This window comes from Embiotoca jacksoni, unplaced genomic scaffold (assembly GCF_022577435.1).
Source record: "Embiotoca jacksoni isolate LCO1_2020_lvr unplaced genomic scaffold, fEmbJac1.0.p SCAF_8, whole genome shotgun sequence".
NCBI classification, from domain to species: domain Eukaryota; kingdom Metazoa; phylum Chordata; class Actinopteri; family Embiotocidae; genus Embiotoca; species Embiotoca jacksoni.
The window spans coordinates 5,833,734-5,848,224 of NW_027185436.1; the positions used below are offsets into that span (position 1 = coordinate 5,833,734).

At 43.6% G+C, this 14,491-nt stretch overlaps 1 protein-coding gene across 2 annotated transcripts in view; it reads left to right on the forward strand.

Annotated features, from left to right (window-relative positions):
- LOC138215817 (ADP-ribosylation factor-like protein 15) overlaps positions 1-14,491 on the forward strand; it is a 96,604-nt gene that overhangs the window by 22,790 nt on the left and 59,323 nt on the right. For both annotated transcript variants that reach the window (XM_069178231.1, XM_069178230.1), the window contains exon 2: positions 14,110-14,254. In XM_069178231.1, the coding sequence (XP_069034332.1) occupies positions 14,110-14,254 (145 nt within the window). The remainder of the gene's footprint in view (positions 1-14,109; positions 14,255-14,491) is intronic.

The window sequence follows — 14,491 nt, forward strand, 5'->3', positions numbered from 1 at the left end:
CAGAAACAATGCTCGAATTTGGCTGTCATGCATTTTTGCCTAATTGACTGTTTTGATGCAGTTTTTTTTTTTTTCCTCCATTTTGTTTTTGAGGGGGCACGGATGCCCCCCCCACCCAATCTTGATGAGGAGAACTTGGTGGGCTTTCAGCTTCACCCAGCAAGAACCTTCCGGAGATTCTTTGATGGCAAGAAAAGCCACTGGAGACCTCAGGGGCCTCATCGGCCTCCATTTATGTATCGGCACTATAACACTCCATTTTTGATTCCTGACAAGAAATGAGTGAGGAGGAAAAGTAATGTATGAATGGCATACAGTGTGTGTACGTGAATGTATGTGCTATGTGGAGTGTGTGCATGTCTGCGGGGTGGTACTTTTTTGTGTGTGAGGCTGCAATGAAAGGGGGAGGCCAGGGACACCACAAACCACATGAGGGGTCTCCTAATTTGCATAATTAACTGTTGACACTAACTGTGCTTAATGAAGGCCTATTGAAGTCATTGACACTTTTACACAGCCAGCCCCTGGGAATGAGACAGAGGCTCCTCTGGCAAAGGTTAAAACAATGTGTCTGGTTAACTTCCGACAAACGCGCCGAAACGCCCCAAAGTCTCAAAGATTCACGCTCAATGCAAAAGGTTATGGCACAGAACGACCTGCGATTTCCCAGAGTTGAAATACCACCAGATGTTTGGCTTTAGCGTTTCATCCGTCCTTGTTAGGTTTTTTTCTACAGGATTTGCCACTCTGTTTTCTCAGTAATATACGAGAAAATGTTATAGTGGAGTTGTGCAACAGTTTAGGATACTGTAATGTTTTAAAACAATTCTCTGTTCCAAAGAAGCTTGTACACACTGTTTTCACATTGTGTTTATGTGGTCACAAAGAAGAGTCTTGTGAAAAGTAATTCGCTTTTTAAGAGTGTCATTCATATTGCAAAACAAGAAGATTCAGCTGGTTTTGAATATCTCACACTGGTAGCCATGATTGCATCCATGTTTCCTTTGGCATGGCCTTGTTTTCTTTTTAAGACAAGGGACATACAACATTTGATAGCAGTATTTAAAAAAAATGCCATGTTCCATACAATTGTGAATATTTGTCAAGGGAGCATTTATGAAGTAGACTCAGCCAAAGCTTGTCACCAACATGAAATTTGAGTTGATTATTAATTGTCACACAAATGGTTGTGATTAACGATTTCTCTTTTTCTGTTAATTTTATGCCACTATTATAATATATGATATATAATCATTTATTGGCATTGAACATTATAATATATAGATAAAATACAAACCTCACCTTTCTGTTTGCCCTTTAGTCTTTGTAAGCAAAAATTGCCCAGGACAGATATGACTTAAACAACGGCTTGAACATAGAAATCCTGTAACTGAAATATACAAAGAAATTACTTACAGAAGCAGAAGAAAAAGAAGAAGAATAGCAGTAGCAGCAGCTACATATATGCAGCTATATATATGTATATATAAATATATATATACACATATATATGCATGTATATATGTGTATATGTGTGTGTGTGTATATATATATATGTATGCGTATATATATATGCATATATATATATATATGCGTATATATATATGCGTGTGTGTGTGTATATATATATATATGCGTATATGTGTGTATATATGTATGTATATATATATATATATATATATTTATATCTACATACATACATACAATATTTCAAGAATTTCAAGCTGTATTAATTGAGATATTTCGCCTTTTCTGTTGATCCATTAATACATTTGTAATAAAATGTCAAGTATGACATAAGCAACTTTAGTGAATGCACTTATACAGGGAAATAATCATTCCTGTGGTGACAACAATATCATGTAAAGTGCATTGTTCTCTTGGTATACTAAGAAGAATTGAAACTGTTTTTGTTGTCATATACCTACAATTATTGCATGCTAAAAGGTCACGGACATAAAGTAACTGTTGTCCCTGCAGTGTCTTAGACCACCTGTTGACCCCAAAGCTTCCTTTGGACTAGGGTTGGCCGATAGATTCATTTAATTCAAATGGTGATGTGAAAAACGGCTTCCAAAAGTGGGATGTGTGGCTCCCTCGCTGTCTCTAAGACAACACCAGCGCTAACAGTTTAAAACAGATCTCTGGAGTCACAATAATGACGTAGGCTGTCACCTTTACCTTATAGACGGCCCTGTATGCTGCGCTTTGCTAGTCAAACACACTTGAGTAATGGCAGCAGTGCTGTAGCTGATGAAATAACACAGAAGAAAAGTAGAGACAAAAGCATGAAGGGAGACAGGAAAAAAATTGTGTTTCTTGGAAATTCAGATGCTAGCTTCTATTATTAACTTCCCTTCCGGTATCACCCTGTACGACACGACAAGGCCCCGGTGGAAGGAAGTTCGCGAAGCATTTTATATCAGGAATGACAAGGTACTTTGTTGTTGCTGCACAGCTGCTCCTCATGCTGTTCCTTACAATGTGTGCAATAGTAAAAGGGTACCACGTTTTGAGTTATGCTTAGTCTTGACTTGGTGAGAATGAAATAACTGACTGAAACTGAGGTTGAATTTTTTTGCCCAAATCGTTCTGTCTCACTTTGAGGTGTTCAGACATGCATGTGATTGCATGTAGTGTTCATGCATACATGCCCAAAATCAGTATTCTCTGGACAATTTTAAAAAGCTTTTTTGTCATATGAACTCTGGACAAGCGTTGTCCTTTTACAAATGTAACTCTTAACAAGAGTTGTGCTGTTGTGAGAGGGTGAATTCTGCGGACAATGACGTCCTTTTCACGCATGGTCCGGTCCAACCGATTTAAACATTTCTTACATACGGCTCCTCCGGGTAACATCCAGATAAGTTCGGTATCGCAGTGGATGTTTAAAAGCACTATAAACTCCACTCCCACTCACATGTTGTGTTGCTGTGTCCAAAAGTTTGTCTTGCTGCTGAGCAACGCTCAAAGTTTCTCATAGATAAAAGGAAATCTGCGCACAAGTGGTCACTGATGTGTTCGAGACACGTCCTAGAGCCAGAACAGGTGTGAATATGATTCTCTCTCAACTGGACACAGATGCAGACCATCTGGATACAAGACACTGAGAAGGTTTTCCTGCGAGACGGATATATTGTCGCTGGTGTACACATGTAGAGTTTCACTAAAGTACAACTGAAAGTCTCTGAGGTTCCTGCAAAGTATTGTGGAAGGAACATGAATCATAAAAAAAGAAAAAAAGGGTAGCACACGTGTTTGTTGCAATTACTTGAGGACACGAGCTGTTGTCCTGTGTGTCGGAACAATAAACAATCAGCAATCAGCATTTCATACCTTCTGCTATTCATCTCATTTTGAGAGCTACAGGTAGTGAACATTGATCAGGTTCTCTTCAGGAACAGTGATGTTGACTAATGTAGGAGTTAACACTGGTTCCTGCCGTACAACAGCTGATCAGAGATCCAACCTGAACGTTTGACTGATAGTTATTTATAACTTTTGTTGCCTCCAAATGACGAAAGCAAAACTTAATGAGATTAGATGAGGCATTCAGAAGGCTTGGGATTTTATACTGGATCCAGACTAGATCGATCCCCAACTGTACTCACTGCAATTAATGGCTTTTCCATTTTGTTGGTCTTAAAAGCCTCCAGAGGCCTATTTTCCATCCCAGTTCAGGGTTTGTAGAACTCAGAGATTCACTCGTCATGTCTCTAAGGTTGGTCATAGACTGCTTTTCTCTCCTCCTCCCTCTTAATCCGCACACTTTGACATGTTCAACAAGGTCATTGGGGATGTTATGAATGATCTTTGTGGCCAGGCCTTGTTTGCGTCATGTGATGCGAGGAATAGTTCACTGTGTTAAAGAATTAACGATTTTCCAGCCCCCCCACCTCCACCTCCACCCTTTCCCACCACCCCCATCAACCTAATTCTCGGTGTCTGCACAATGTATAAAAACAGATTTATTGTTCTGTTGGTCCCCATCAGTTTTTTTTTTTGTCTCAGAAGGGCCTAGAAATAGTTAATGGGGAGGGGTCTTTCACATTTAATGACAATGTTCTTAAGTTTGAAACTTTCCCACACTTGTTTCAGGGAGAATGGGGGCCCTAAGATTTGTTTTTATCAAAAATTGTGTTAGTCGTCGATAGATAGATGCTGTATGAAAATGAGCTATAACTGATGTAAGTGGGACAAGTACCCTCCCCATCCACCCATCCTTTTTATGTCTGAGATGGGGCTCCCCCCACCCCCCTTGGTTCTTGCACACTGGTTTCAGGGCCTTCAAAAGGGGGCCCCTCAAGCTTTGATCCTCTATATGGGTGTGGAAAAACATTTTTTTGCCCTACACTGTGCCCAGGAAACCAACGTTTTTCCGGCGCCATATGCTAATGCAGCCAAGCTAATCACCCTTCCCAATTACAAGATTTATATGCCATAATGGCACCCAGTGGCAGCCCCTTAACCCCTCAATTCTTTGGCTTCCTTATCTACGCTCTGGATGTCCCATGGAGTAAAGGTGTCTTCTGTCCATGAATGTCTCGGCCTCTTGCTTTCTTTTACAAAAAGAGGGTAGCATGAAAACAGTCCTGTGAGTGGGCCCCTTAATGCTGTCCCTCTCAATCTCTAGCTAATGTACTTTTCCAGTAAATGTCGCAAAACGCACAGTAGCTCCGAGGTAGGCTCCAGACAGATAAATGTGTCTACAGCATGTCTAGTGGTGCTGCTGCTTGGATTATATTTCTCCTATCAATGTCTTACCCATCAAACCCATTTTGTCTTCTACCCATTAGTGAACTCTCTCAGTGTGACTGATTTCGTACTCTGAAAACCTATCTTCATTTGTCCTTTCTTCTCTGGCTTCCTTTTCTTCAGGCTGTTAAAGTTTTAGTCTTAATAGTGTGGGCGGAAACGGAGGTTATGAACCTTGTTGGTGAGGGGACATTTGTGCATTTTAAAGAAAAACAAAGTGTAAGCAGTAAACTCTCGTGAACGTGGCTCACCCCTGCGCTGTGGCCCACTGCTGGCCCCTCTAAAGGGGACAAACGTAGAACCCGTGCAGCGCTGGCTGGACTTTCCAGAGCTCTTGGCTCGGCCCCAGATTCTCCTCAGGTGAACTTTTATCCGGCTTTGTGAGAAGGAGAACATGTTCTTTGCAACAAGGACAGTAACTCAATAGGAAATCTATTTTTGGTTAGCCAAACAAGAGGTGTTACAGTATGCGTGAGCTGTTTTCACTTGTAGATAATGAACATAACAGTTTAAGGGGAACACTGTCAAATAAAAGCAGCAGTTTTGGATCTGTGCAAGCTTCAGGGACAGATTTATGATTACTTCAAAAAAAAATAAAAGTACAGCATATATTCAAGTGCTGCACTTTTGTTTGGGGACATGATATCTTCTCTTGTGAAATCAAGTCTTTTTTGTGAGAAGCTGTCCTCTGAAGCTTCAGACCGTCCCCGAGGTATCGGTATAAATCAGTGCATCAACCGAGACACAGTTTGGAAAATGTCTGTTGTGTGTAAGTTTTAAACTGACTGAAGGTCATTAAACACTTTTTAACATGTCGTATCCTCAATCTTTGTTCTAATGATATCTGAGTACTACATGCTGCCGTACACTTTATTGTATTATAATTATAATTGTGCAGGAATGTTGACCTTAGCAGCGATATAGGAATATACTGTCATCACAAAAATAAATTGTTTAATTAGTTTGTATTGTTGTTTTGCAATGCAAAGGTCAGGACCTTTGCAATGGCTTTTGTAATGGTACACATTGTTTACTGTGTGTGTGTGTGTGTGTGTGTGTGTGTGTGTGTGTACAAGTGTACGTGTATGTGAACTGTAGCAGCGGGCACTTACTGCCACATCCAGATGGTGCTGGAAACAAACAGGGCTACGCTGTAGGACCCCTCAATAGGACCGTCTAGACTGGTCCCTGACCAGACAGATACAGCCTCCCATCAACTTAGCGTTTGTCAGATTTATGGTAATGGTCCGCAACAGTCTTCCTGTCAGTGACATCAAGATTTACAGCACTGACACCAACCCCCACCCCCTGCCACACACATACACATATATGCCATCCTCATCCTGAACACTCCCTTTATCCCACACCCTCCCTTGCCCCAGCCTCTCTGTCTCTGCATCCTTCTTTTCTTAGACTCCAGCTCGTTGCGACTGAACAACTCTTTCTGACCGCCAGACCTTGTCTATGCAACTGGGAGTTGTGGAAGTGCTTGTGTGTATATTTCAATGAGGTTATAGTAAGAAGGCCAAGGCCACGAAGTCCCCCGGTCTCCTCTGAAAGCGTCACAACCCCAGTGGAAAAAAAAAATACCCTCTTGGGGTGGCAAAACCACCCAAGCCCCCTCTGTCTCCTTAACAATGGATTGTGTCAGGGTTTCCTGTTAATCCCCTGTGATGAAGCTTGAGTGTTTGTGGGGTGAAGGGTTGGGGAGCTGGGTGAGGTGGTGGCGCAGAGAAGCCTGGGGGGGTATGGGCGTGTTAAGTTGGTGCGGTTAGGGGGTGACTCAGAGAAACTGAGTGGTGCAGAGTTTAGAAAGTGAGGAGCAGAGGGGGAGAAGGGATACATTATTGGTGGTGGAGTGTGAGTGGAGGACAGACAGAAAGCCCCATGTACGCGGATTAGCGTCGCCCCCTCTTTCATGTCAGTGTTTTTGGGTGGTAACCCGATCCCTGGACCCTAGCACTAGTGAGCCCAGTGGGAAAGGCTTCCTGACAGATATCCCGTCCATTCTCAGCCCAAGTGTTTTTCCAAGGCTGCTCTTCCGCCTTTGATCTGGCCTCCTCCTCAACCACACAGGGTCACAAGCTACCATGTCAGGCCTGATAGGAGAAGGCTAACACTGGAGCTGCTCACCGAAAAGGGGAAGCAAAGGGGAGAGGGGGAAGCAAGGTCGTCGCTCCAGCCTGTAGTTCCAAATCTTGCCCCATAGTTCAGACCCGTCTTGGTTGTCTTTAAAAGTGGACTTTAGCTTCCAAATGGTCAGTCAAATCACATTATTCAGCCCAATTAATGAGGTGGTTGTATATCTGTTCCTAAATCTGCAGCACTCGTCGCTGTGATGAAACTGATTATTTTGGGGAATGTTCTGGTATTTTAGTCAGTCTATACGTCTTCCTTCCACTGACCTGTGTTTCACATGTTTATGGTCACTCAAGAAAGAAACAGGATTGACATAATGGAAATGCAGAACGTTGATGTTTTAGAGCTATTCGGCTTCTTCTGTTTTCATCATTCACTTACAGTAACTGAGTTACAGCAGAACATTGCTTCTCTCTTTTATGCATTGGACGTAGTGTGTTCCAGCAAAAAAGCTGGGGGGCGCTCTAACTTCACTCTCTGGCCTCCTGTGTGTGTGCTTGAGTGTGTTCCAGCTTGTCTCCTTGTCCAGACACCTTAGCGTCAGGGCAATAGTGTTGGAGCTCTGAAACGAGGGCCAGACAGACAGAAGTGGTATGAATGAATTGGGTAGCGGGGGTGATCGGGGAGAGAGGGAGAGAGAGGGAGTGAGGGAGAGGGAATGTTGCTTCAGAATAAGGGGATGATGTGCCTGCAAAACAGTGACAAGCAAATCAGCTTTAAAACAGGGCCTCCCTGTACACACACAGACAAGCAAGCATAATGGGTTGTGGGTTGTTTTGTCGACTTAAGTTGACACGGTCTACTTCACCAGACGGGATGTTGAGCTGGTGCAGACAGGGTCATCTTATTATTGCTGTATGTCTGTCATTTCAGTCCGGTAGGTCTCTGTGTTACCGTGTTTTAAGCGAGAAGCGTTGAAGTCAACAGGAGACATATTCAACATTCACTGCATCAAAAACATTCCACACAACTGGATGTGCACGGTCGAGGCATGGAACGGGAACGGGAGTGATGCGTATCCCCCGAATGTTCCAGTGTACTCTTTCAGTGCATGCGTGTCTGTGTGCGCGCACGTGTGTAGGTGTCTGTGTTTGTTCGGGGATCTATTTTTGATGCGGGGTAATGAATGGCACCTGTTTAGTGTCCTTAACTGGCCATCATTTCTGAAGTGCAGTAAATCTTGTATTTCATCGCCCGCGCCTACAGTTGAAAGCATGACGGTGTTTTCACTGCCATTCGACGTAGTGTTTGTTTTATCTTGCGGTTAAGGTTTAAAGAAAACAGTCCGCCGTGCCTGTAGTGACGAGCATCGTGCCTCCGGTATCGCCTCGCCTGCACCGTCGGGGAGGAGAATCAACCGCCGTGAGAGGCGCGTGGTGACAGCGTTGGTGGTTGGAAAAACGTCCGGACGACTTGACTAACCAAACGTGCTGGTGTGAAATATGTTACGTCATGAAGAAGAATAATGGGTGGGTGGTTGGGCGAGGTATGGTGGGGACCCCGGCCGAAAGCAGTCCGTGGTTGGCGTGGTAACAACTAAGCATGGGAAGAGTCCAGTGAGCAGCCTTGTGTGTCTAGCATGTCTCTCTCACCCCTTAACGAGAATGGCATGCAGTGCGCCCCACACACCCCCTTCACTCACTGTACTGAACCACACTGTGTCCCACCGTTCACCCCCCATCCAGCTTCAAAGCGGCAAATAACAACAACAACTGAAGGGGGGAGAAGATGAATGAATGTGGCCATCCAACCCCTCCACCCCCCTTTGCCTGCACTCTCCCTCCACCTCCCCTCCACCCTTCTACGCTTCCTTCGTCCCTGAAAGACTGCCTTCCTGTATGTCCTTCTCCGCTGCAGACCTGTGTTATGACTGTGGCCGGTGTGTATTACACACATAGCTGTTAGCGCCACTCCTCCGTTGGGACGCCCATATAAAGGACTGTCATTTCCAAAGGTCAGGAGTGAGCCCTGCACGCAAGTGTTGTCCCGACACTTGGTCTGGAAAAATAAAAACGGCCCGCTTGCCCATCCGTGTCCTGTGTCTGTCTGTCTACAGTGGCTATGACTACCAGAGGCCGGTGTCTTGGATGTCCTTTCTCTTTTCTCCTCCTCCTCCTCCTCCTCCTCCTCTCGTCTTTCCTTTGGTAGCCCCACTGTTGTCAGGAAGTCAAGATACCCAGCTTATGTGAATTGGCAGCCAAGGAGGAGGCCATGGTTGCTTTTCGATGTTCCTTGATTCCTTGAGGTAAATGTGATATGGCAGTTTTTAACGGGCATTATTACCCTCATTAGCGCCGTGGCCGGGCTGAGTGCAAACAGTTCAAGCTTATCTGCTGATGCGCAACCAACCTTTCAAGAGGATGCGTTACAGGCGTATTTGGCAAGGACATTAGTTCTATATTGTTGAGTGCGCAACATTTGTGCATCTGAGGCGAAGTGCGCTTATGCATTAGTTTTGCTTCGTGTAATCAGGACATCTACATTTTGGCAACTGATTTTATCCACCCATAGTTTCCAGATTACGACCACCTGTTCTTTTTTTTCTTTTTTTTGCCAAAGTGCAAAATGTGGGCTTCATTGCAAGGCCAGGCAAAGTGACTCAGTCAGCAGGCACTTACTCCCTATAAACTACAGCACTATAATTATTTTTTTTTTCAGTCTTGCGGGATTTTTTTTCTCCCAGAGTGAAATGATGTATCAAAGATGATGTTTTGATACATGAATTCCCATTCAAAATGTATGAGTATGCTTTGTGTGCCTGCCTCGCTGCTGGTATTTTCCATTTTGGAAACAAATTTACGATATGAGGTGTCCATGGAGCATATTGTTAGTGCCCTCTTAATATATTTCCACAAATGATTATTGTATCTGAATTGATCTAGCAAAGCAGTTGTGTGTGAGTGTGGGATTTTTGTTTAGTTTGGATAATGCTGGCCGAACATCTGGGTAAACATAATACAATTTAATGATGCTAGTGATCCAGAAAGAATGCTAACCTTTTCTGGGCAAGACATCGCATTCATTATATGGCTGTCCTGAATATTCCAGCAGCATCGTTCGTTGATGCTGAACACCTGTTTAGAGCTTTTTGCACTGTGCAGAGACAGTACTTGTTTTATTGTTGTTGGCATTTCCTCAGCAAAAGTTTAAATGCACACATACAATATCACTCTTTCAGATTAGGCAGTGAATATCAAAATACCCAGCAGGCATATCTGTTGGCCATGTGCCGCATGTATCCTTTGACAACCCCAAAGTTGAGTTATTTCACAACTGAGGTGAGGAGAAAAGCAGCCCGTACAACCGGGAAGCTTGTTGGGGTGCCTCTATTTGGAACATGCTGTCATGCCACTGCCTATTTTCCTGTCTTGTGGTGTCTCGACGGTAGCCAGAGAGTACGAGAGTGAAACATGAACTAGTCTTCTGCGGTGGTAGCGGCTTCCCTCTAACCCACATTTATTACCTCTAAAAATACAAAGTGGTTTTCTAAAAAGAGCCTGGCTCCTATTCTCTCCAGCTACGTCAGGTGAATTTACATGATGGATTATGACTCATTGGCAAAAAGGTTTTCCTCAAAACTTTTCAACTCCATCTGAACCCTTTCATTTGTAATGGCTGAACCCTGCGTCTTGATCTTTTTCCAATTATGTTGTAGCCAAGCATCCATTGATATGTCAGGTATGTAAATTAATAGACCTGGAGTCAACAGGTTCCATTGTGACGTTGGTTAGGCTGCTTGATTAAGCATGTGTTGGGACATTAAGCATTATTTAAAGGAAAATAATTATACATTTCATTTGTATAGCACTTTTCTAAACTCAAGTTAAAAAGTGCTGCACAAAAAATAAGCCATTAAAACAAAACAAGCAGTGAATTCCAACAAGCCTTAACAACACAATGAGCGTATAAAACAACCATAAAAAACAAATTAAAACAGGGTCTAAAAGAAATAAGAGTTCATCACTAATATCAACAAAGGCTCTCTGATAAAAGTATGTTCTAAGAAGAGATTTAAAAGATGTCACTGACTCAGCACACCTTATTTCCTCAGGCAGCTCGTTCCATAACTTGGGGGCTCTGACTGCAAATGCTTTGTCACCTTTAGTTTTAAGACGTGTCTCCGGAACAGATACAAGATTTTTGTCTGAGGATCTCAGACTACGGGCAGGTTTATATAGAACAACCAGGTAAGCTAAATAGGATAGAGAGAGGCTATGAAGTGTCTTAAAAGTGAACAGTAAAATCTTAAAATCAATTCTCAAACATACTAGGAACCAATGCAAGGAGGCGTGATGTGGTCCCTTTTCCTGCTTTTAGTTTAAAGTCTGGCAGCTGAAAACATTGGGGGGAAAAAAAGAACTACAGCAATAATTTTCCCTTCATACCATCAATGTCCTTTTTAACTCTTCATATGGGCTCCCCCATCTTTTAGATGAAGCTAAATGCTAATAAGTTCACTACTTTAGCTCTGGTTTGCCGCCAGGAGACCAATTATGTCACCCATTAAAAGTATTTTTCAAATTGGAGGCTGGGGGGCTGTTCTTTCCGTCTTTCTGCCATGCACCGTTTTCTTCTGAAAAAAAAAAAAGATATGCAGCCTGGCTACGTCTATAGTGATATTTATATTTGGCAGCGCCTCTCATTTACATAAAGCCTAGCTAATCAGCTTTCACGACAACAGTGAGGTAATGTCTCGGCAGGTCTTTCAGGGAAGCGCAATTAAAACATGTCCAATCCTATAAGAGGCAGCTAATCAATAAAGTCTAGGAACAGCAGACTCTTTATGTAGAGTGTCCTGGCACGAAGAATTCCTCTTTTTTAATGCTCGGGTGGCCTTATAGGAGTTTAATGGAAGCTTGCATGAATAAAGGAATCACAGCTGATAAGCCACCAATCATGCTTGTTTTTCTATGTAATAGTACATGTGGGAATATTTTTTATAACTGAGCCACTTCCTGTTGACTATATATGTTGAATTTAATGTACATCTCAGCTGTTTTGTCTGGATGCCTTGGAGATTTGTGGAGATAGTCATCATAGGACAGTCTCATCCGAGCTCTCGGTCTCGGTGACACGGCGCACTGGCTCGCAAATCATTGAGTGTGTGGTTGACAGGGGAGGGGCATGTGTTGAGGTAAGCAAAGGCCTTTCGACATATTTATTTTTCTCCTGTGAGCCTTTTGACCAAGCTCTCCTCGTCAATCTTGTGCTGTCAAAGAGGGCCAGAGGTGGGAGCTGCCATCTCTCTCTCACAGGGGCCACTGTGTGCGTGGGGACCCCGGGGTCAGGCCCTGGATGCTCCTTTGGTAACTGTTGAGAAATCTCAACTCCCTGGTGGGAGTTGTCCTTTCCGTCTGCTCCCACATAGCCAATGAGGCAGCGATCTTCTTTTTTACCTTCTGCGTCATGTACACTTCTTGAAATCTATTTTATAAGGGGCTGAATAAATACGTCATCCAACTCACAGCTGCTTCATAGCTCATAGAGTTCTTCCATTATCTCCCCTGAATGATCCACAATCACCTCAGAGGACTGACAGCTGAAGGGTAGATTTCATCCTCTCCACAAACCTTTACATGTAGCTTCAGGGAAGGTAGGTGGCAGTCAGAGGTGGCGAGAGGAGAAGAGAGCCAGACAGAGAATAGGATGACCTCATCAAACCAGGTTTGTACGTGTGTTTCCCCATCTGACAAGCGTGTGTTTCTGATCTTACCGTTTTTCTGGAAGAGGAGAATGTTTCCTGTTTGAGCAGACTGGCGGGTTCACCGAGGAGTCGGGGGGGTCGGGTTTCTCAGCCGACGTCTGGTTCTGCTGAAGCAGATTCCCCACATCTCCATGAAACGGCAGCTCTGTTTTGGCACGACTCTGAAAACTGACCCTGGTGGTCACTGATGTCTTGGGGTCCACGGAAGAACTGAGGCTGAAACACTCTTTGCGGATCTCTTGTTTCCTTCCAATTTGAAAGAAGCAGTGGCTGCATCTTGTAACAATGGCTGCTAGTTTTGAGGGAAACTCTTGTTCATTTTGCGGCATTTATCGCAAGATAAGAACTAATTTTAAATAAGAATTCTTCTCATTTTGTCTTGAACCTGAACCTTGATACTGCATATTTAACACCCTCTCATTTCTTTATCTGCCTACATCCACTGACGTATACATGTTTTGATGGCATGCCCGAGCCCACCCGGACAGTGTGCACACAGATGTGCACACTGCACACACTTATGCATGTGTTTTACTTCTTGCTAGAGCCTTTGATTGAACTGAGTAACAGTGTGTTGAACAAGTCGTCCCCTGACATGAGCAGTAGGAAATCTTGTGTTGATGTTCCTCCACCTGAAATGTGATATAGTAGATGGGTGGGAGTGAGTGAGTGAGTGAGTGAGTGTGTGTGTGTGTGTGTGTGTGTGTGTGTGTGTGCGTGTGTGTGTGCGTGTGCGTGCCCTGCCTTGTCCAGACTGGTTCCTGTCTTGCTAATAAAAGAGATCTCTTTTTAGTTTTGGATACTGATCTCTCCACACAAGTTTAAAGATCTCATTCACGGTTCACACTGCATTTGCCCCTTAATGTCTCACAGCAGGCCCTCAGTCCCAGGCCGTGATTCATGGAGTGACAGGTCTGCCTCTGGCCGCCATAAGGGCCCAATCAGACAGGGTCTACATGCAGACAAAAACATGTTGCACCAGCGCTTGGATACATCCGACCCTCCTCTTCAGCTTCATTTCTTTTTTCATGCCGACTTTTGCTCAATAGAAAACAGTTACATCACATCGTACAAGTAAAACTTTTTGAAGTTATTTTATTTGTCATTGCTCCTTTTTTTTATTTTTTATTTTTTTTATTAATACTTTTTGATGAAATGTGGTTAAACATTTGGCTCCTCTTACATCAACTGACAGTCTGGAAGTGTTTCATACACTAGACCTGTTTCTGACATGTATTGTGGTTTCCTGCTTCATCATCTGAAGACAGCTGTGATGCTCATGAGAGTCTTCCTGCAAAGTTAGAGACACAAGTTTATCCTCACTTGTTTTGATTGCAAATGCAGAATTGTAATCACACACACACACACACACACACACACACACACACACACACACACACACACACACACACACACACACACACACACACACACACACACACACTCTGCCCCCTCTGGGTGCATTTGTTCTGTTTTCCAATCCATTCAATGTTTTGTTTGCTTTGTTTTAGTGTTTTCGGGCACTGTGCTGTAAAGGACCCCCGCCACCAAGACCAGAGTACGATGTGGTGTGCATTGGCCTGACGGGTGCTGGGAAGACCAGCTTGCTCTCACGCCTCTGTAGTGAGGGCAGCGACGGCATCGTTCCCACAACAGGTATGTACATGTAACAAATGGGTCAGTAGAAACGTGGGCATTTCTTCTCGGAGGAAAAATATGTGTGCTTAAATAGAAGCACGCACCCTCTGCGGTTATACCCAGCTCCCTTCCTTCACATGTGTTCTTGCAAGCTTCTTAACTTCTGAAATGTTTCAAGAACATGTTGTCCTTTGGATTGGACTCACAGATAGATAATACCATCCAGGTATTACAGATTTCCAGTAAAAGGAATAA